Source organism: Cnephaeus nilssonii (assembly GCF_951640355.1).
Source record: "Cnephaeus nilssonii genome assembly, chromosome: 14".
NCBI lineage: Eukaryota > Metazoa > Chordata > Mammalia > Chiroptera > Vespertilionidae > Cnephaeus > Cnephaeus nilssonii.
Window position 1 is genome coordinate 49224336 of NC_137085.1, and position 21410 is coordinate 49245745.

General features: G+C 40.3%; 2 protein-coding genes across 4 annotated transcripts in view; one reads left to right on the forward strand and one right to left on the reverse strand.

Moving 5' to 3' along the window:
- Positions 1-127: 127 nt before the first annotated feature.
- The window catches only part of RIC1 (RIC1 homolog, RAB6A GEF complex partner 1), a 110245-nt gene continuing 88962 nt past the window's right edge, over positions 128-21410 (forward strand). For all 3 annotated transcript variants that reach the window (XM_079791138.1, XM_079791140.1, XM_079791139.1), the window contains exon 1: positions 128-468. In XM_079791138.1, the coding sequence (XP_079647264.1) occupies positions 325-468 (144 nt within the window). In that variant the 5' untranslated portion in view covers positions 128-324. The remainder of the gene's footprint in view (positions 469-21410) is intronic.
- Positions 5571-8444, reverse strand: LOC307111033 (U6 snRNA-associated Sm-like protein LSm5; the record flags this gene model as incomplete). Its single annotated transcript, XM_079790726.1, is given in 3 exon segments — positions 5571-8374; positions 8377-8396; positions 8398-8444. Coding segments are annotated over 3 exon segments (150 nt in total). The 3' UTR covers positions 5571-8291.

Genomic DNA, 21410 nt, shown 5'->3' on the forward strand with positions numbered 1-21410 from the left:
GCCTCCAGTGCGCGCGCGCGGCCGCCTTCCCACGCGGCGCGGGGTGCTGACGCCCGCGCGGCCCGAGGACGGGGCGGGGCCGGGGCGGGTCCCCGCGCTCCTCCGCCCCTCGGAGTCCCGACTCGCCCTCCCCCACCCTGGGCCCCGTCAGCTCGGAGGTGCCTTCGTAGCTTGGCCTCGCGGTGGCCCGGCCCGGCCCGCGGGCAGATGCCCCGAGCTGCCGGCGGCGGTGCGGGAGGCGGGCGTCCGGCCCCGGGCCGCTGAGTGGGACGGACGGGGCTGGGGGCCGCCGGGCGCCGCGGCGTCGGCGGCTCCGCGCGGACCATGTATTTCCTGAGCGGCTGGCCCAAGAGGCTGCTCTGCCCGGTGGGAAGCCCGGCCGAGGCGCCCGTCCACGTTCAGTCCGACCCGCAGAGGACTTTCCTCGCCGTGCTGGCCGCGGCCCGCCTCAGCATCTGGTACAGCCGAGTGAGTAGAGCCGCCGCCGCCGCCTCGCCGCTCCCTCCCCGCGTCCCGGTGCCGCCCAGCCCTCAACTTCCACCCGGGGTCCCGGACCCCTACCCCTCGGCGCAGACCCGCTGGTCTTGGCCGTCCACCTCCTCGGACCCGGGTCTGGGCAAGTCCTGCGACTGAGGCTCCGGGGTGGATGCAGTCGCCGCCGCTGCTGCTGCCGAAAACCCCGGTGCCACCCGCGTTGGACCGACCGCCCTGCCCCGGGCAGACCCCGCGCGCTCCCCGGGCTGAGCCCAGACTTGCCCTCCCCCATTCCCCTGGAGCAGATTTGTTTAGTAAACTTTCCACAATTAGAAATCTGGCCGCTGTCGTGTTTCCAGCCCTCTGGTTTGAAAGGCCGTGGATTTGGAGTTAGGGAAAGCCTGTTGTTGGGCTGCTTGTCCGGGGCCAGACTTCACAGGCCTCTGATAACTTATTTCTAGCAACTACAACTCAGCCAGAGTTTTTTTTATCTCCCCCCCCCCACCCCCCTTAAAGGTTATACAACTCCTCGCTTCTCCCCAGCATCTCCCCCCTTTCAGGCTAGTCCTTTCCTTTGCTGCTCTCGGACTCTTCAGCAGAGAATTGTGTGTGGGGGGTGGAGGGAGGGAAGTTAGCAGGAGCAGAAATAGAACTCAGGTCTGTCCGTGCTACGCCGAGGTATTAACACCTGGAAATAATAAGATTTGGGTAGAGCGTGAAACTGAGTTCTGTTCTGGCTTTCTGTGAATCCTGTGGGGTTTGTTTTTCTTTTTCTTTCTTGTATCTAATTACTGAGTAGATAAAAGACAAAGTTGCCAAAGTAAATAGTGGATGGGATACACTATATTTTTTGAGAGCTGTCTATAAAGCTACAGAATAGGGTATAAAAGTGTTGTTCTATTTTTTTTAAAAGAAGGCACTACTAATCGATGTCCGAGTGAAGTTTTTTCTCTCTTCAGAGGTTGCTTGACCATCTGGAAATAGGTTGTGACCTTGGCTTTATTAGATCTATGTGAAATAATGGTGTTAGTTAAATTAGTTAAAACCCCCAGCTTTCAGTGTTTAACCATTTGAATGCCTACAAGGTCTTTGGCTATCCTCACACACAACCCTAGTAAGAGTGATGATGAGATTTAAACATTTCTGGTACTGTATCTCCTTTATGTAACTATCATAGACAGACAGTAAATCAGATTTTTACCATTAAGTTTTGGCTGATTTACTTTTTAAATATATATTAAAACAAAATAGGTTGTTACAATTATGACAATATGACTTCTGTCTGTTGCTTATTGCATTTTTAAATGTATATATAGTATATCATTTGGTTCTTAAATGATATACTAATTCATTTACATTGTGTATGCCAATTAAATAATTTTTTTGTTTGGGTGTATCTAATTATTATTTTAAATACATGAAAAAATAATTATACCTTGAATTTTAAATTGTCAATTGTCTTCTGAGTTTAGTGGTTAATTTCACTCTTAATGTAACACGTTTTCAAAGACTAATATTTAGCTTCCCTTATCTCTAAAAAGGCAGACCTAACTTATTTTTAGGCAGAACTCAGCTTAATATGAGGGATGAATAGACCAGAAGCCTGTAAATTACTTTAATCCTCTGTAAAAGAAACAAAAATATGCCTCAATTTTGTGAATATTGCGAATATCTGTGTGTGTTTGTTTGCTTTTGGAGTTACCATGTAAATACTATGTATATCTAAGACAGTCTAGAATTTAAAAGTACTCATATTCTTTTCATTCAAACTCCCACCCTACACACAGATAGCTCCTTTCTACAGAAGTCCTGGGGCCACTACATTAAGGCCTATGTATAAAACATTAGGTTGTAAGGAAGCTATGGGTTCAGAAGTATAAGGTAAAATGAAATGCAAGAATACCTTGGGGGGCGGGGGTGGAGGAGAGACCACAAAGTACTGTAGGTTTATGAGTGGTTAGTTTTGCTCTTTGGCATCAGCTTTGTCACTTTAAAAATGAAGTATTCGACCAGGTGATTTTAAGGTCTTTGATGATATAATTGGGTGAATGAGGAACAGGTGCCTGTAACTGGGTGAATGGAGAACAGGTGCCAGACTCCAGTCTCCAGCCTCCTCTTCCTGAGATACGCTTTTCTCCCACTAAATCAGAAAGTTTTTATTTTGGTTTTTAAATGTCTAAACTTACCGAAACTGTGTATGTTAAAATAAATTTAGGTCAACAAACTTTTTTTTAAACATGAAAACACCTCTAGCTAAATGGAGGAGCTATCAGTTAGTAAAATAGTGTGTATGCGTGAGAACATGAAAGCTTTGATTTTGGACAGGTTGTATATGTAAGTATTTTTATAGAATAAAGTGAATTTTGAAGATCTAAAGGGTTTTGAGGAATAGTTGAGGTTTTAAAAGCTGCTTGAGGGCTTTTGGAGACAGGGAGAGAGACATCAAAGAGATGAGAGGATATACAATTTGTTTACTTCAAATTTGGGTCTTTCTTAGTTAAGTTAAACTCACTTAGGAGGATGTATCTTTTTTAAAAAGAAAAATAGCCTTGTGGAAGAAACATGCATTTATAGTCTAAGCTGGTTAAAAAAAAAAAAAATATATATATATATATATATATATATATATATATATATATATATTGATTTTTAGAGAGAGAGGAAGGGAGAGGGATAGAGAAAAATATCATTGATCAGCTGCCTTCTGCACACCCCCTTCTGGGGATTGAGCCCCCCTATCTGGGCATGTGCCCTGACCGGGAATTGACCCCGTGACCTCTTGGTTCCTGGCTCAGTACTCAACTGCTGAGCCACACCAGGCTGGGCCTAAGCTGGCTTTTTTAATATCCAAAAGAATTATTATGCGTAAAAGGTTGATTAGTCATTAAACTGTGGAAACAAAGTGAAATCACTAAGAATAACTTCTGTACATTTCATGGATTTTCTAGTGAACTTTTACTTATTCCTTATAACTACTATTATATAGCCTAAGTATCTAATGGAATCCCAGTGTTATAGAGTCATATCTCTTCAAAATTCTTTCCAGACTCTAAATTTGAGAAATATAGTATACTGCTATTTAGATGTGTTAATGAACAAGAGTTTCTGTAGATACTTTGCTTTTTTATTTCATTTTTAGTGTGAGGATGTAACTTGTTTTTTCTGTGTAACTTTATATAAATTTGGTTTTTCTACTTTGTGATTCCACTTAGAAGTTCTAAACACTACTCAAGAGTTTACAACAAGGATCATTTAGATATTTTGGAACCCTCAAAAAGGGTGCTCAAAAAAAGATTTGGCATGTATATGTTAAATTGGGGTGGTAGAGGTGTGACTTGATGAAACAGTTTATGATGTATTTCTGCCAAGGGTATTGTAGAAGGACTTGTGTCAGCTTTGAGGATGAAGCTGCTGTTTAAAACACATTATGATTAATGATTGACATGGGTGTTTTGTGAAATGAGTTGTTTTGTATTGTACCAGAGATACTAGAATTATTCCTATAATATACATTTAACTATTAATTTGGAAGTCTGCATATGTGAATCACAAAATGATACCTTAGAATGCTCGAATTCTAAATTAGTCTTATCTCAATTTTCAGGACATTGTTTCAAATATATAAATTAGCCTCAGCAGTATTTTTGAACACCTCCTGGGAAAGAAAGCCTAAATGAGCTATATACTAGTATGAAAGGGATGAAGGGGCATGCTCTATGTAGCAAAACATTTTATCCAAAGATATTAGTGTGTTAATATGATAGTAAATGAAAATTTGTGAGTTATCACTAAGATTACTAATAAAATTAGCTTATGAAATAAATTATGTGTCTTGAGTAACTCTAATTAGAATCTTGTTCTCCTTGGTGTATGCTAATAATAGAAAATAGTGAGTTAGGTGTTCAAAGAAGCAAGTTGTAGGATCAGGTATCTGGTTAACCGTGTGACCTCAGGAAGGACATTTAATTTGTCCCACAGTTTCCCAACTCTCCCATTTCTTACTCTTCCACATCTATTCTATTACTGCCTTCAGAGAGCCTTCCTTATGAACCACTGTTTGGAAGTCTATTAGGGTTCAGTGTTGGTTAAAGAATGAAGTTCAAACTCTACTTAGTTTGATATCATAGACACTCCCCTGTTGGAATGCTTTCTTGCACCATCTCTGCCTATCAGCATATTATTCATCCTTTAGCTTCTGTTGAAATTCTGCTTTCTATATGAGTCATTCTTTATCATAACCAGAATGTACATTTTTTTGATGAACTGTTTGTATTTTAAGTTTACCACACACTTTATTTCTCTATCTAGATTATAACTGTATGGAGGGCAGAAATGATCTTGAGTTATTAATAATGCCTTGCATAAAAAGTGCTTGATAAGTATTTGTAAAATAAATAAATGAATTCAGGATATCTGTCCTATGTGTAGCATACAATTTTTTGAAGGTTTAATAATTGGAAGATTTTTAAGGGTTGACGTGTAATTTTAAAAATATGGTATGGTAAATTTCAGTTTAAATTTAGAAAAACTTATTTAAAGAGGATTATGAAAGTGCAGGTAAATTAAGTACTATTTTCTACACATAGTCCACATTATTTTAGAAAATTAGTTTATGTTATTTACAGTAGCCAAGATATGGAAACCTAAGTATCTGTCAGTGGATGAATGGATAAAGATGTGTATATATACATGATGGAATATTATCCAGTCGCTAGAAAGAAGGACGTCTTGCCATTTATAACAACATGGATGGACCTTGAGAGCATTATGCTAAGTGAAATAAGCAGACAAAGACAAATACTACATGATATTACTTATATGTGGAATCTAAAAAAGCCGAAGTCATTGAAACAGAGGTTAGAATGGTGGTTACCAGGAGCTGAGTGGGTTGGGGAAAAGGGATGTTCGTCAGGGAGTACAAACTTCCACCCGTAATATGAGTAAGTTCTGGGGATCTAATGTGCACCATTGTGATTTATAGTTAATAATACTATATTATATACTTGAAAGTTGCTAATGGTAATTATGTGACCTGATTCTGGGGCAGACGGGTGAGGGGTGGCGGGCGCGGGGAGTCAAGTGGTGGTTGGCTGGCCGGCCCCCCCTTGTTGAACTCCGGGTTGAGGGGACAGTTTGCATATTAGACTTTTATTATATAGGCTAATCTGTGGAAAAAGAAAGACACACAAAAAAGCAGCATAAACAAAGATATTTCACTCATCTTTAGGTGCTTTTGAATCATTGACATGATCCATGTTATAGGTAAACATTCATTCCGAGTTTTATGTGCACTTGGTACCTTACATCATAGGAAGCAGTTTCCTGATTTTAGGTCCTTCACATGCCTTGTTCATGATTTTTGTCCTGTTCTCATAGTACATATCCAATTTAACTCTTAAACTTGAGATTATCTTTCAAAATACATCAATTTATATCTTTACTACAAAATGGAAAGCTAACACCACTTGTATGAGTAGAGGGTTACTGTTTGAGGGGCATACAATGAAAACAATGTTAGGAAAATCGCATCCTGTTAAAGGCTCTTGTCCTTTTCTTAAAAAGGGCAGTTAGCAGATACATGAGAAAGGCTTAAAAGTAAACTAGCACTTTATACAGATTTCCTCATCTAAATTAAAAGGGTTAAAAAGGGAATTGAAAAAATTATTTTCTCACTATATGATTAAATATTTAATACAGTGTTTGTATGTCACCTAAAATGCTGGTATAGGAAATGCTGTATTAAAGCATCTCACTTACTGCTAAATAACGCATTTATTATGCACTTTATGAAATTAGAAAAAAATAAATTTACAATTTAAAAATATTTTTAAATATTCTGGAATTCAGACGTGCTACAAGTTAAAGTTTTTTTTATTGACCAGCAGGCATTAATTGGTTGGAGTCAAGGTATCTTATTTTTCTTTTAAGGTCATTATAATAATTATTTTTCTCTGAGTTGCCATTACAAACCTACCTGTCTCCCAAAGTGATTTTTTATTTCAATCATAAATCATATATAAATTTACATATGAAATTTTGGCTATATTGTGGTTTTACGATAGAATTTGCTGTGGTTTAATTTTCTAACAGCTTTATTGAGGTTTATGAATATATAAGTGCACAGTAATTTTGAGTAAACTTATAGAGTTGTGCTACCATCATCACAGTCTAGTTTAAGAACATTTATAATAATCCAAAAAGCATTATCCCCATTTGCATTCATCCTCTGCTCCCACTCCGGAAACCATTGACTGGCCTGCTTTCTGTCCCTTAGATTTGACTTTTTTTGGAAATTTCATATGATATAGTCATATAATATGTGGTCTTTTGTGTCTGGCTTTTATTTAGCATAATGCTTTTGTGGTATTTCTTTTTATTGCTGAATATTATTCCATCTATGAATAGATCACAGTTTTAAATCCATTCACCAGTTGATGGGTATTTGGATTGTTTCTAACTTGGGACCATCATGATTAATGCTGCTATATAAACATTTTTTTACAATCTGTGTGGATATATATAACCATTTCTTGTGGGGAAATACCTAGGAATGGAACTGCTAGGTCATGTGGTAAATTATGTTTAGCTTTTTTAGGAAAACTGCCAATCAGACCCTTTTTAGTATAGCAGTCTCAGGCCTGTTTTATTAACACTTGTCTGCATACCAATTGATGTCATTTCCATTTTTTTTCTGAGGGATTTCTTTTAGTATTTCTTGTTAGGCAGGTTAGCTAGCAACAAATCCTAATCTCTTTACCTAAATGTTTGCTCTGCCTACTGTTTTGAAGAATAGTTTTGTTGGAATACAGAATTCATGTTTGACAGTTTTTCTATTTCAGCATTTAAATATGACATTGCTTTCTGACCTTCATTGCTTCTGATAACAAATCATCCATTAATTATATTTTTTGTTCTCTTGTGTGTGATCAGGCATTTTACTTTTGCTCTTGCAACATTTTCTGATGGTTGGCTTTCAGTAGTTTGTGTATGGTGTATGTGTGTATGTAAGTGTTGATCCCACTTAGGTTTTGTCAAGCATTCTGAAGCTGGGGCTTAATGTCTTTCATCAAACTTAGGACATTTGCAGTCATTATTTCTTCAAATATTTTTTTTATCTAATGTCATCTCCTGAAGCCCCATTATACATATGTTGTTACACTTGGATGTTTCACATATCTCTCTCCACTTTTGTCCTTTCTCTGTTTTTTTAGATTGGATAACTTTTTTGAACTATTTTCATGCTTTTGGATTCTTTTGCCATCTCAAATATGCTGTGGAACCTATATAATGAAGTTTCCATTTCAGGTATTAAACTTTTAAACTCTAGAATTAGTTCTTTTTTTTAATTGTTTTTATTTCTTTTTTTTTAGATTCCCCGAATGTTGAGGTATTATCATATTTCCCTTTGATTCTTTAAACATACTTTCCTTTGTTTCTGTAATATATTATACCTGTAATTGTTTTGAATTCATCTGCTATTCTGGGCCCACTCAGAGATAGTTTCTTTTTCCTTCCGTCTGGGTCACACTTTCTAGTTTCTTTGTATTTTCTTTTAATTTTTGATTGATAGTTGGGCATTTTATTTATTTTTAGTTTTTTAACCAAAACTACCTTTATTTGAGTCTTCAAAGAGCAAACTTCTCTTTTCCAAGATAATCATGATTAACTTTTAATAATGGCATTTACAAAAGCATTCCCCTTTAACGGGAAACTTAGTTTCACAGATCCAGACAGACATTGAAAGGTTTAAAAAATGTTTATATATTTTTTATCATATAAGACAAGACAGAATGTAGCATAAGTCAAGGGAAATTCATTCAGAGTTCAGGTCCTTCTCCAGGAACCGACATTGTTATATTATTTCCTTTTAGCAAAATCTGGTCTAATTTAGTAATTCTCTTCCTTCTGGTGTGATTTCAAAAGTCATCAAATCCTAGAAGTATCCCAACAATTTCCTTGTCACTCTTCATGACAATGTGAATTCTTGATCCACCAAGCTCTAGAGGCAATAGCTGCAACAGGTTAGTAGTAGTGTTAGCCACCTTGGCTACACTGGAGGTTGGGGTGGCAAGATTTTCGATAATTGGGCATTTTAGATAATTTATTATAACAGCTCCTGAGTCTATTTTATTCCCCCCCCCCTCCTCGAGAGTCGTTGTTGCTGATTTTTTAAAAAGTATTTCCAAGTAACTTACATGGAGTTAATCTACAAAATTTATCTTCCCTGCTATATGCAACCACTGAGTGACATCTCCGCTTATTTTTATCCTGGCTTCCTAGGGGTTGCCTCTGTGTTTACATAGTGAGTGTTTACAGATTTTTTTTTTTTTTTCAAATATCTTAAGCCAGTAAGACATCCATTCTCTGTTGATTGCTTCGTGGGTTGGAGAGTACATGCAAAATTCAGGATGTTGGTATGTCTGTTCCAGCTTTTACTTCCTACCGGACCCTTCTGGGATTTCCTTGTGAACAGTCTCCCAGTGATGTGTAGGGAGCTTGGCCTTTCTTTGTCTTATCTTTGCATGTACACAGTCTCCCTGTCAGACAGGAATGAGTGGAGAGCTTGGGTCCTTCAGGGTTTTTCCTATTGTTAAGTATTGTCTCCCAGTGCCCAGGGATGTGTGATAAATTTCTCTTTCTAGCTGGTTGAGGGATATGCTCCTTGCCCAAATGGGGTCTACAACCTCTTGTTAGCAGGACTGCTTGTTTTCTAGGGAGTTTCCTATTTTAACTGACAATGTTAGGGTATTGCCCTCTGCTACATATCGAAGCAGCCCACCTCTAGCAGCAAAGCTGCTGTTTTTTTCACTAACAGGTCCATCCTGATGGCTCTGCTGTTTGCCAAGCTTTGGGGAGGGGATGAGCACAGTCCCAACAAGAATACCATTTATTCCCACTTTTCTGACCTAAAGTTCAGCAGTTTTTCATGAACAAAAGGATTTTAATTTGTTTTTTGCCTTTGGTCAGTTTCCAAGTATTATAAATATTTGTTTTGACTTTGTTTAGTTTTATGCTTGTTTTTTGGGGAGAGGACTTGCCAACTTCTACTCTGCCATTGTTGGAAGTCCTTGTAATTTGACTTTTGCTGGCATTTTTATGTTTTCCTGTCTTAGTGGGTTAAAACTGATCAAATTAGTTATTGGTGTCATAATTCTCAGTCATACATTTAGAAGAAATACTTCTTAGAAATACTTCTTAGTTTATCTCTTCAAGACTATTCAATTTTTGATGTAATGGCTACTGTCTTGTCCTTTGGGAGACTGAGCTGTTTGGTTCCTTTGTGTGTGTTGTGTGGAGGATAGGTAGTAAGGAGACAGTATGTTTGCAGTTTGGCTATTTATAGTACAATATTCATTAGTTGTTAGGTCTCATTTGTTTGCCATTGCTATGATTGTTATCACTTCCTTTACATCATCAGTATCACTTGTTTTTGAAGCCCAAGGGTGATACAATTTTTGTTCACTATCAATCATATGGAATATAAATCCCATTGACTTATTTAAAAACTAAAAGAAAACAAATACAAACTAACAAGTGATGAGTTCTTATTATATTAGTCCTTTTTTTTATGTAGAACTATTTATTTTTTAAAATAAATCTTTATTGTTCAGATTATTACAATTGTTTCTCCTTTTTTCCTCCCATATCTCCCCATCACCTGGTTCCCTTCCCCCTGTTGTCCTTATCCATAGGTGTATGATTTTTGTCCAGTCTCTTCCCATAACCCCCCACACAGACACTCCTTTCCCCCTGAGAATTATCAATCCACTCCCATTCTATGCCTCTGATTCTATTATGTTCACCAGTTTATTCTGTTCCTCAGATTTTTAATTCACTTGATTTTTAGAATCACTTGTTGATATGTATTTGTTCATAATTTTTATCTTTACTTTTTTCTTCTTTTTCCTCTTTTTAAAGAATACCTTTCAGCATTTCATATAATACTGGTTTGGTGGTGATGAACTCCTTTAGCTTTTTCTTATCTGTGAAGCTCTTTATCTGCCCTTCAATTCTGAATGATAACTTTGCTGGGTAGAGTAGTCTTGGTTGTAGGTTCTTGCTATTCATCACTTTGAATATTTCTTGCCACTCCCGTCTGGCCTGTATAGTTTCTGTTGAGAAATCAGCTGACAGTCGTATGGGTGCTCCCTTGTAGGTAACTAACTGTTTTTCTCTTGCTGCTTGTAAGATTCTCTCTTTGTCTTTTGCCCTTGGCATTTTAATTATGATGTGTCTTGGTGTGGTCCTCTTTGGATTCCTTTTGTTTGGGGTTCTGTGCACTTCCTGAACTTGTAAGTCTATTTCTTTCACCAGGTGGGGGAAGTTTTCTGTCATTATTTCTTCAAATATGTTTTCAGTATCTTGCTCTCTCTCTTCTTCTGGCACCCCAAAAATTCGGATGTTGGTACGCTTAAAGCCATCCCGGAGGCTCCTTATGCTATCCTCATACTTTTGGATTCTTCTTTCTTTCCGCCTCTCTGGTTGGGTGTTTTTTTCTTCCTCATATTCCAGATCTTTGGTTTGACTCTTCGGGTGCGGTGGTCTACTCTGTATATTCTTTATTTCAGACAGTGTATGCATAATTTCTGACTGGTCCTTTTCCATTTTTTTGGTATTCTCATTTAGGTCCTTGAAGGTCTCTTCAAGTTTCTCAGCGGTTTTTAGAAGATTCTTGAGTAACCTTATAAATATGGTTCTGAACACTGTCATCCATTAGTTTGCTTTCATCTATCGCTCCTACTTGTGACATACTTCGATGTCTCCACATTTTGGCTGCCTCCCTGTGTTGATGGAGTGGCTTTGTGTGGTCGGTGACCTATAGGGGCCGGTAGCTCAGCTCCCCAATCACCCTAGGTGGTCGCTCTTGGTACTCCCCTTTGTGGGCTGAGTGGAAAGTCTTGGTGTAGTTAAAAGCCCTGATTGCTGTTGGTACACTGGGAGGAATTGACCTCCGGTCCAATTGGTTGTGAGGGCCTGCTGTGTCTATAACGGAAGAATTGCTGTGCTGGAGACACAGTAGGGCTTTGGTGCTCACTGAGTCTGCCTCTTGAATGTGTCCCTTATGAGAGTGGTTGAAATATGGTGTCGTCCACACCAACAGAAAAGTCACTCTCACTCTCTGACAGATGGCTGAGAGTCCCGTAGGCATCTGGGTCCCCCGCGTGTCCCCAGAAACTGGAGTTCAGAGTGGTTGGGACTGTTGGTATCACTGGCGGGAATTGATCTCCAAGCCAGTTGGCTGTGAGGATCCGCAGTGTCTCTGCTGGGAGAGCTTCTGTGCTCAGCTTGGATGGGGTGGAGTCTCAGGGTGGTGCAGACAAGCTTTGGTTTCCCGTCTGCTCCGCCCTAAGAGGGGCGGTTTCTCCGTGCCCGAATTAATGGCTGCACGTCTCTGAGAGAAGGCAGCTATCGAGCCTCTCCCGCTGCCTAACAGACCAGTTTCTCCCCAGCTGGGGCTGGATTTCAGTGCAGACCGGAGGTTTTGTTTTTCTCCCAAACGAGAAATCCAGTCACTGGGAGGGCTGTGCTCAGCTTGGATGGGGCGGAGTCTCAGGATGGCGCAGACAAGCTTTGGTTTCCCGTCTGCTCTGCCCTAAGAGGGCCCATTTCTCCGTGCCCTAATCAATGGCTGCGCGCCTCTGAGAGAAGACAGCTTTCGAGCCTCGCAGGCTGCCAAACAGACCAGTTTCTCCCCGACCGCAGCTGGATTTCAGTGCAGTCGGGAGGTTTTGTTTTTCTCCGAAACGAGAAAGCTAGCCACGCAGCGTCTGCTGCCCTCCCTCTCCGCGCGCTGCGAGCAAGCCTGCCGTGTATTCAACCGCCCGCCCTTTCCGCGCTCACGGATCTCCGCACCTCCACAGCTCCTGAGGCTCAGCGTCCCCCTCTCTCTTTTTCTCTAGTTGTAGGTTTTCCACTCTGCCAGCTTTTCGGTGGTTCTGGACGGTGTGCTCTCTGTTTTCCAGTTGTAGTTTCAAAATTGTTGTGGTAGGCAACAATTAGGTGTTTACCTTATGCCGCCATCTTGGTTTCTCCCTATATTAGACCTTTTTAAAGTTGTTTTTTTTTTAATATATCTTATTTAATATACTCCTTACAGTAACTTTGGGAGTTTGGTATTAATTCTATTTCCAAATAGGAAAAGTAAGACTTAAATAAAGTAATTTTATGATAGGAGAAATTATTTAATAAGTAGCAGAGCTGAGATACAAATCCACATTTAATGCTAAAGCTTATTTTGTGGAGGTTGTTCTGTGCTATTTTTCATATAAAGTAGGAATAATACAACTTGAAAAAAATCTGTTTGAAAGATATCTTAGCAACAGCTGACTTTAAAAAACATATTCAACCAGTTATATTCACATGAAAGATTGTTTAAGAAATGCTCACTAAATTTCAAGCACAATACTCAGAACCTTTTAGTGTATTACTAGAGGCCCGGTGCATGAAATTCATGCACGGGGGGATCCCTTAGCCCGGCCTGCACCCTCCCGCAATCCGGGATCCCTTGGGTAGGGTCCCTAGGCCTGGCTGGTGATCAGAGCCTATCAGGGCATTCCTTCCCCCAGCTGCCAGCAGCTGGCCCGCCCCCGCCGCTGCTACTGCTTGCCATCTGTGCGGTGCTGCTCTCCCTGCCCCCGCCACTGCCCCCCCCCCTTTGCGGGGTGATCACTGGCCGGTGGCCTGGGTCTCCCTCTGTGACAGCTGGCTGGGTGGCCTGGGCCTCACTCTATAGGGCGATCAATCGTGGTGCAATGGCAGGGCCCCCCAACAAATCACATCACACCTGCCTTGGCTGGCCTGGTGCCAGTGGTGTCATAGCATGGTCATCCAGAAGGTCATCCAGACGGTTGTTCTGCTGTTCGATCGTTGGGTCAATTTGCATATTATGCTTTTATTATTATAGATGTCCTTTAAATGAAAGGAGGCTGTGAAGTGGAATGGTTTTCTTTCCATTATAAACATTTCCTTTTCATTTTATAAATGTGGAAAATGAGGCCTTAAGGCAGATGGTTAAGTCTGGGTTTCACCATTATTGTGTTGAACTAGGGAAAACTTATGAAACTGCATTGGAAAGAGGGTATATAGGAAGAAGAAAATTCTTTCAACATGGATGTATATTTCAAACTAGAGTAATGTGTACTATTTAGTATATTTTAAAATGTTTATTCTTGCCCTAGCTGGTTTTGCTCAGTGGATAGAGCATCAGCCTGTGAACTGAAAGGTCCCAGGTTCAATTCCGGTCAAGGGCACATGCACGGGTTGTGGGCTTGATCCCCAGTGGGGGACTTGCAGGAGGCAGCTGATCCCATGATTCTCTCTCATCATGGATATTTCTCTCTCTCCCTCTTCCTTCCTCTCTGAAATCAATAAAAAAAATATATATTTTTTTCTTTTTTTTTTATTGAGGTATTATATGTGTACATATCTTACCATTACCCCCCCCCACCCCACACCCATACATGCCCTCACCCCCCAGAGTTTTACGTCCATTGTTTATGCTTATATGCATGCATACAAGTCCTTTGATTTCTTATCTCCCCCACCTCTCCCTAACTTTCCCCCTGTAATTTGAAAGTCTGTTTGTTGCTTTACTGTCTCTGTATCTATCTTTTTGTTCATCAGTTTATAATGTTCTTTATTATCCATAAATGAGTGAGATCATGTGGTATTTTTCTTTCATTGACTGGCTTATTTCACTTAGTATAATATTCTCCAATTCCATCCAGGTTGCTGCAAATGATGAGAATTCCTTCTTTTTTATGGCAGCATAGTATTCCATTGTGGAGATGTACCACAGTTTTCTGATCCAGTCATCTGCTGACGGGCACCTAGGCTGTTTCCAAATCTTAGCTATTGTAAATTGTGCTGCTATGAACATAGGGGTGCATATATCCTTTCTGATTGGTGTTTCTAGTTTCTTCGGATATATAATAAAAATATATTTTAAAAAATAAAATATTTATTCTTTTTCTGGAATATGAAAATTAGGTAGTCTTCCCTAGTTAATTTTTCAGTTAACAGACTCTGTTAAATAAACTTTTAAGTACACTTTAAAAAGTACCCAGTTTTTACAAAACTTTTTCTGAAGCCTATTATGTATTTTTCTTTATATAGCATGTAAATAATATGTAATAGTAAAGACTGTAAGCCATATAGTAAGACTTGGAGTCTGCATTATTAATATCATAATGTTGACGTGTGTTGTCTTCTGACCCAGAGTTGACATTTAACTATATGGTAAGAAATTGAGATAAATTATAGAGATTATTTACCTTCAGCTCTATATAGAATTTGCGTGTAGAAATTTCCATCTCTATGTCCAATTATGTACATACATAGCACTGAACTGAAATGCTTGTTTAGAAAGGACCATTACAGACACACCTCAGAGATATTGTGGTTTCAGTTACCTAGATTTATTTTTAATAAATAAGGCCACTTTTCTTATAACTCACCACCACATTATCTATGGGTTTGTCTAGTTGTTAATGTTTTCTTGAGTCCTCTATATTTCTTATAAACTTGAAATTATGTTTGAAGGCTTGATTAAAGTTAAACATATCTGGTGTGAATACTTTATGAATGATGTATTCATGAAAGTAATTTAAGAAGTATTTTGTTCATTATATTCCACATATGAGTGAGATTATGTGATATTTGTCTTTCTCTGATTGGCTTATTTCACTTAGCATGATACTCTCCAGGTCCCTTCATGCTGTCTCAATGGGTAAGAGATTCTTCTTTTTTATAGCTGCACTAGAAGCCCAATGCACGAAGATTTGTGCAAGAATGGGCCTTCCTTTCCCTGGCTGCCAGCACAGCCTTTCCGCTCTGGCCCCGCCTTCCCATGCTGCCAGAGACTCTGAGCAGCTGGGGCAGTGCAGAATGCCTGCATCATCGTCATGGCGACGATGCAAGTGTCCCGCCCCCGCCTGCTTGGTGCCTGCGTATGCAAATTACCCCACCATCTTTGTTGGTTAATTTGCATGCTCACTCTTGATTGGCTGGTGGGCGTCATGAAAGTACGGTCAATTTTCATCTTTCTCTTTTATTAGTGTAGATAGTATTCCATGGTGTAAATGTACCACAGCTTTTTTATTCACTCATCCACTGATGGACACTTGGGCTGTTTCCAATTAGCTATTGTAAATTGTGCTGTTATGAACATAGGGGTGCATACATTCTTTCTGATTGATATTTTGGGTTTCTTTGGATGTATTCCTATAAATGGGATCACTGGGTCAAATGGGAGTTCCATATTTAGTGTGGAGTTTGTTTTCTTTAATGGCTGCACCAGTCTGCATTCCCACCAGCAGTGTACTAAGGTTCCCTTTTCTCCACATCCTCGCCAGCACTTGTCATTTGTTGATTTGTTGATGGTAGTCATTCTGACAGATGTGAGGTGATACCTCATTGTCATTTTAATTTACATCTCTCTCTGATGATCAGTGATTTTGAGCATTTTTTTCATATGTCTCTTTGGCTTTCCGTATGCCCACTTTGGAGAAGTGTCTATTTAGTCCTTGGCCCATTTTTTAATTGGATTGTTTGTCTTCCTTTTGTTAAATTGTATGGGTTCCTTATATATTTTGGATGTTAACCCTTTATCAGATGTATCATTGACAAATATGTTCTCCCATACAATAGGCTCCATTTTCGTTTTGTTGATGGTTTCTTTTGCTGTGCAGAAGCTTTTTATTTAGTCCCATTTGTTTATTTGCTCCTTAGTTTTTTTTGTTTTTGTTTTTTAGGAAATGTATCCGTAAACATTGCTACAAGAGATGCCTGAGATTTTGCTGCCTATGGTTTCTTCTAGGATTGTTATGGTGTCACCACTTACATTTAAGTCTTTTATACATTTTTAATTATTCTTGTGTCTGGTGTAAGTTGGTGGTCTAGTTTCATTTTTTTGCATTTATCTGTCTAAGTTTCCCAACACCATTTATTGAAGAGACTGTCTTGACTCCATTGTATGTTCTTGCCTACTTTGTCAAATATTAATGGTTTGGGTTGATTTCTGTGGTCTCTGTTCTGTTCCATTGATCTATATGCCTGTTCTTGTGCCAGTACCAGGCTGTTTTGATTATGGTGGCTCTGTGGTATAACTTGAAATCTGGTATTGTGATTTCTCCAACTTCGTTTTTTTCTCTCAAGATTGCTGTGGCTCTTTGGGGTCTTTCTGGCTTCCACATAAATTTTTGGAGTATTTGTTCTAGATTTGTGAAATATGCTGTTGGTATTTTAATAGGGATTGCATTGAATCTGTAGATTACCTTGGGTAGTATTGACATTTTAATGATGCTGATTCTACCAATTCATGAACACAGTATAGTCTTCCACTTGTTTATGTCTTACTCTATCTCTTTTTTCAATGTCCTGTAATTTTCCAAGTACAGATCTTTTGCCTCCTTGGTTAAGTTTATTCCTAAGTATTGTAATATTTTTGTTGCAATGGTAAATGGTATTGCTTGTTTAGTTTCTCTTTCTGAGAATTCACTATTAGTGTATAAAAAAGCCATTGATTTTTGGGTGTTAATTTTGTATCCTGCTACATTACCAAATTCATATATTAAATCTAGTAGTTTTTTGGTGGATTCTTTAGGGTTTTTTATGTTCAATATCATGTCATCTGCGAATAATGAGTTTTACTTCCTCCTTTCCAATTTGGATGCCTTTTTTTCTTCTTCTTGTATGATCGCTGTGGCTCGGACTTCCAGTACTATCCTGTATAATAAAAGGCTAATATGCAAATTGTCCTCTCGACTGGGAGTTCGACCAGGGGTGGGGCCAGCAGGACAACCTCCCGCAGCCCCTCCCCCCAGCCGGCACCACCCCTGATCAGCCCCCCTCACCCCGATCGGGGGCAGGGCTGGCCCACCAACTGCCCGTGGCCCCTCCCCCTGGCTGGCCCGGCCCAATCGGCCCCAATCAGGGTGGGCCGGCTGGACCCCACCTGTGCACGAATTCATGCATCGGGCCTCTAGTGTTGAATAAGAGTGGTGAAAGCGGATATCCCTTTCTTGTTCTTGTTTTTAGGGAAATGGTTTTAGTTTTTGCCCATTGAGTATGATGTTTGCTGTAGATTTGTCATATATGGCCTTTATCATGTTGAGATATGCTCCCTCAATTCCTATTTTGCTGAGAGTTTTTATCAGAAATGGGTGTTGGACTTTGTCGAATGCTTTTTCTGCATTTATTGATATGGTTATGTGATTTTTGTCTTTCAATTTGTTTACATGATGTATCACTTTTATTGATTTCTGAATATAGTACCAGCCTTGCATCCAAGGAATGCATACCACTTGGTCATGGTGTATGATTTTTTTGTAATATATTGCTGGGTCCGATTTGCTAACATTTTGTTGAGGATTTTAGCATCTATGTTCATCAGGGATATTAGCCTGTAATTCTCTTTCTTTGTAGTTTCTTTATCTGGTTTTGGAATTAGGATAATACTGGTTTCATGAAAAGAGTTTGGTAGTGTTCCTTCCTCTTGGATTTTTTGGAATAGTTTGAGGAGTATAGGTGTTAGTTCTTCTTTGAATGTTTGGTAAAACTCCTACAGGAAGCTCTCTGGACCTGGGCTTTTGTTTGCTGGGAGTTATGTATGTATTCTTAAATAATAGCTTATTTATTTACTTTTGGACATTTTTTTAAGGTAAAATTTATGTACAGTGAAATGTTGATCTTAAACAGATTTTTACAAGTGTATGTACTTGTCTAACCACCATTCCCATCAAGATTCAGGACATTTCCATCACTCCAGAAAGTCCTGTGTGCCCACTTCCAATTGGTCTGCTTCCCTTTTCCCCTATATGGTGGTTTGCCTTGGTCCAAGCCCTGTCCTTCCAGAATGTTCAGCAGTTCTTGTCATCAATGACTAAGCTGTATATAGCAGGAAGTAATATATTACTGTTGTCTTAAGTAGGAGTTTTTGAACAAATTATTTCAAAGAAGCAGTTGGGAGTTTTGTTTTATAGTATTTTAATTTAATTTATTGGGGTGACATTCCTATATAATAAAGACCTAATATGCTAATTAGACTAAACAGCAGAACGACCTTCCAGATGACCTTCAGATGAAGCCGGGGCTGCGAGGGCCGACCCCCTTTGCACAAATTTCGTGCATTGGACCTCTAGTTGGTTAATAAAATTAAATAGGTTTCAGGTGTACGATTCTGTAATACATCTGTATATTGTATTGTGTGTTCACCACCTCAAATCAGGTCTCCTTCCATCACCATTTATCCCTCTCCTTTACCGTCTCCTATCTCCCACCCCCTTTCCCTCTGGTAATCATTAGACTGTTGTCTGTGAGGTTTTTTTTCTTAATTCCGTCACCTCTGTTTTATAGAATTTTAAATTATGTGATCCTGAGACTTAAAATATTAAAACTGTATTATAACAATAATCTTTAGGATTTACTATATTTATTAATTATTATATTATTTTTCATATAAACTGTAAGCCTACTTTTGCCCCACTCTGTCTATAATTTGCCTATTCTGGACATTTCATATAAACAAAATCATACAATATGTGGCCTTTTATGTCTGGGCTTTTTTTTTTTCACTTAGCCTAATGCTTTAAGATTCATCCATTTTGTAGCATGTATCAGTACTTCATTCCTTTCATGAGTGAATAATGTTCCTTTGTGTGGATATATCACCTTGTATTTATCCATTCACCTGCTGATAGACATTTGGGTTGTTTCCATCTTTTGGGGGTCAAGCCCACAACCTGGTCATGTGCCCTGACCAGGAATTGAACCGTGACCTCCTGGTTCATAAGTTGATGCTCACCATTGAGCCACACTGGCCAGGCAGGAACTCTTGATACTATGTGATAAATCTAGGGGAAGGATGAGTTGTTTAAATGGTTATAAGCTTGGGAAATAATACATACTGTATTCTATTGAAGATTTACAGGGTACATCAGCCTACTAAAGATTTCCTAAACTTCTGTAATGAAGAGACTTGTTGAACTTTAGCACAGCATATTTGAGGCTGAATTGGTCTCCAACCTTTTTATTTAAGTAAATAATCATCAGTTCTCTAGAACCTACTTTGGTCTATCCAATATGGAAACCACTAGCCACATGTTATTACAAATTTTAATTTATTAATAATTAAGTAAAAAACCCCCACAGTTTCTTACACCAGCCACATTTCAGGTGCTCAGTAGTCATATGTGACAACCATGTACTGTATAGGATAGTTCAGATATAAAACATTTTTCTCATTGCAGAAAGTTTGACATACATAAGATATTTTTACTCTTAGATTCCTACTTCTCAATATTATGGAGCATTTACAAAGAGAGAATGTTAAAGGTTGATGCATGTTCCCCCGTAAAGATATGTTGAAATTCTACCCCCAGTACAAGAATGTGCTCATATTTATAAAGGTCATGAAGTTAAAATGAGTTCATTAGATTAGGCTCTAATTCAAAATGACATTGTCTTTATAAAAAGGGGAAATTTGAACACAGAAACAGACATGCACAGGGGGAAGACAGTTGTGAAGACACACAGGGAGAAGATGGCCATGTGATTGGAGTGATATCCTATATAATAATGAGGTAATATGCAAATTTACCATCACGCCATAGCACCGTCACAAGATGGCGGTGCACACAGCAGGGGCGGGGCTGGCGGCTGCTCTGTGCAGCTTCCGCTGGGGTTCCTGCAGCCCACAAGGGTGCGGGGGTTCCGGCATCCGCTTCACTCGGCTTCTGCCGGGTTTCCGCAGCCCTGTGTGCATGCCATGGGGGTGGGGCCTGGCTGCATGCGGCCCAGAGGCGGGGCATCAGAGCGGCACTCCGGGACTCAGGGCCATCCCGCGGTGTGCCGGCCACGTGGGGTGGGACTCTGGGACTCGGGCGGTCCCATGGGAGGGGAGGGGTCCCGGATCTCGCACAATTTTGTGCGATGGGTCACTAATCCTATCTAATAATAGACAAATATGCAAATTGACCATACCTCCGACACACCCACAAGCCACGCCCACCATCCAATCAGAGCAAGTATGCAAATTAACCCAAACCAAGATGGCTACAGCCACAGAGAGCAAGGTTTCCTAGGTAACAGAGGGAAACAAGCTTTCCACCTGCCCTTGCCAGGCCTAAGCCTCCACTCAAGCTACAAAGTTTCAATTATAGAAGGTAAACAAATTCAAACAAATGGCGGCAGGATGGAGCTTGAGAGAGCAGGCCAGGGTTGCCGCCGGCAACAGGGGAAGCAAAGCTTTCTGCACACCCTGGCCGGGCCCACCCGCTTAAGGCAGCAAAGTTTCAATTATAACCCCAACACAGATGGCTGCCGGCCTCAGAGGGAGCCCCAGGCTTGGCTCTGCTCCAGGCTACAAAGTTTCAATTGTAGAAGGAAAATAAATTCCAGATACCAGGGCCTCTGCTTGGGTTGCCAGGGGGCGTGGCCGGCCTGCAAACCACCACAGGCCCCTCGCTCAGGCCGCCCCACACCCCAAGGGAACCCCCACCTGATCCAGGACACCCTTCAGGGCAAACCAGCTGGCCCCCACCCCTGTACCAGGCCTCTATCCAATCTAATAAAAGAGTACTATGCAGATTGACCATCACTGCAACACAGAATATAGCTGCCCCCATGTGGTCAAAGATCCTGCCCCCATGTGGACACAAGATGGCCACCACAAGATGGCCAGCAGGAGAGGGCAGTTGGGAGGCACCCGGCCTGCAAGGGAGGGCAGTTGAGAAGGACCAGGCTTGCAAGGGAGGGCAGTTGGAGGTGATCAACCCTGCAGGAGAGGGCAGTTAGGGGTGACCAGGCCGGCAGAGGAGGGAAGTTGGGGGCAAACAGGCTGGCAGCAGAGTAGTTAGGGGGTGATCAGGCTGGCAGGCAGAAGCGGTTAGGGGCAATCAGGAAGGCAGGCAGGCAAGCAGTTGGGAGCCAGCAGTCCT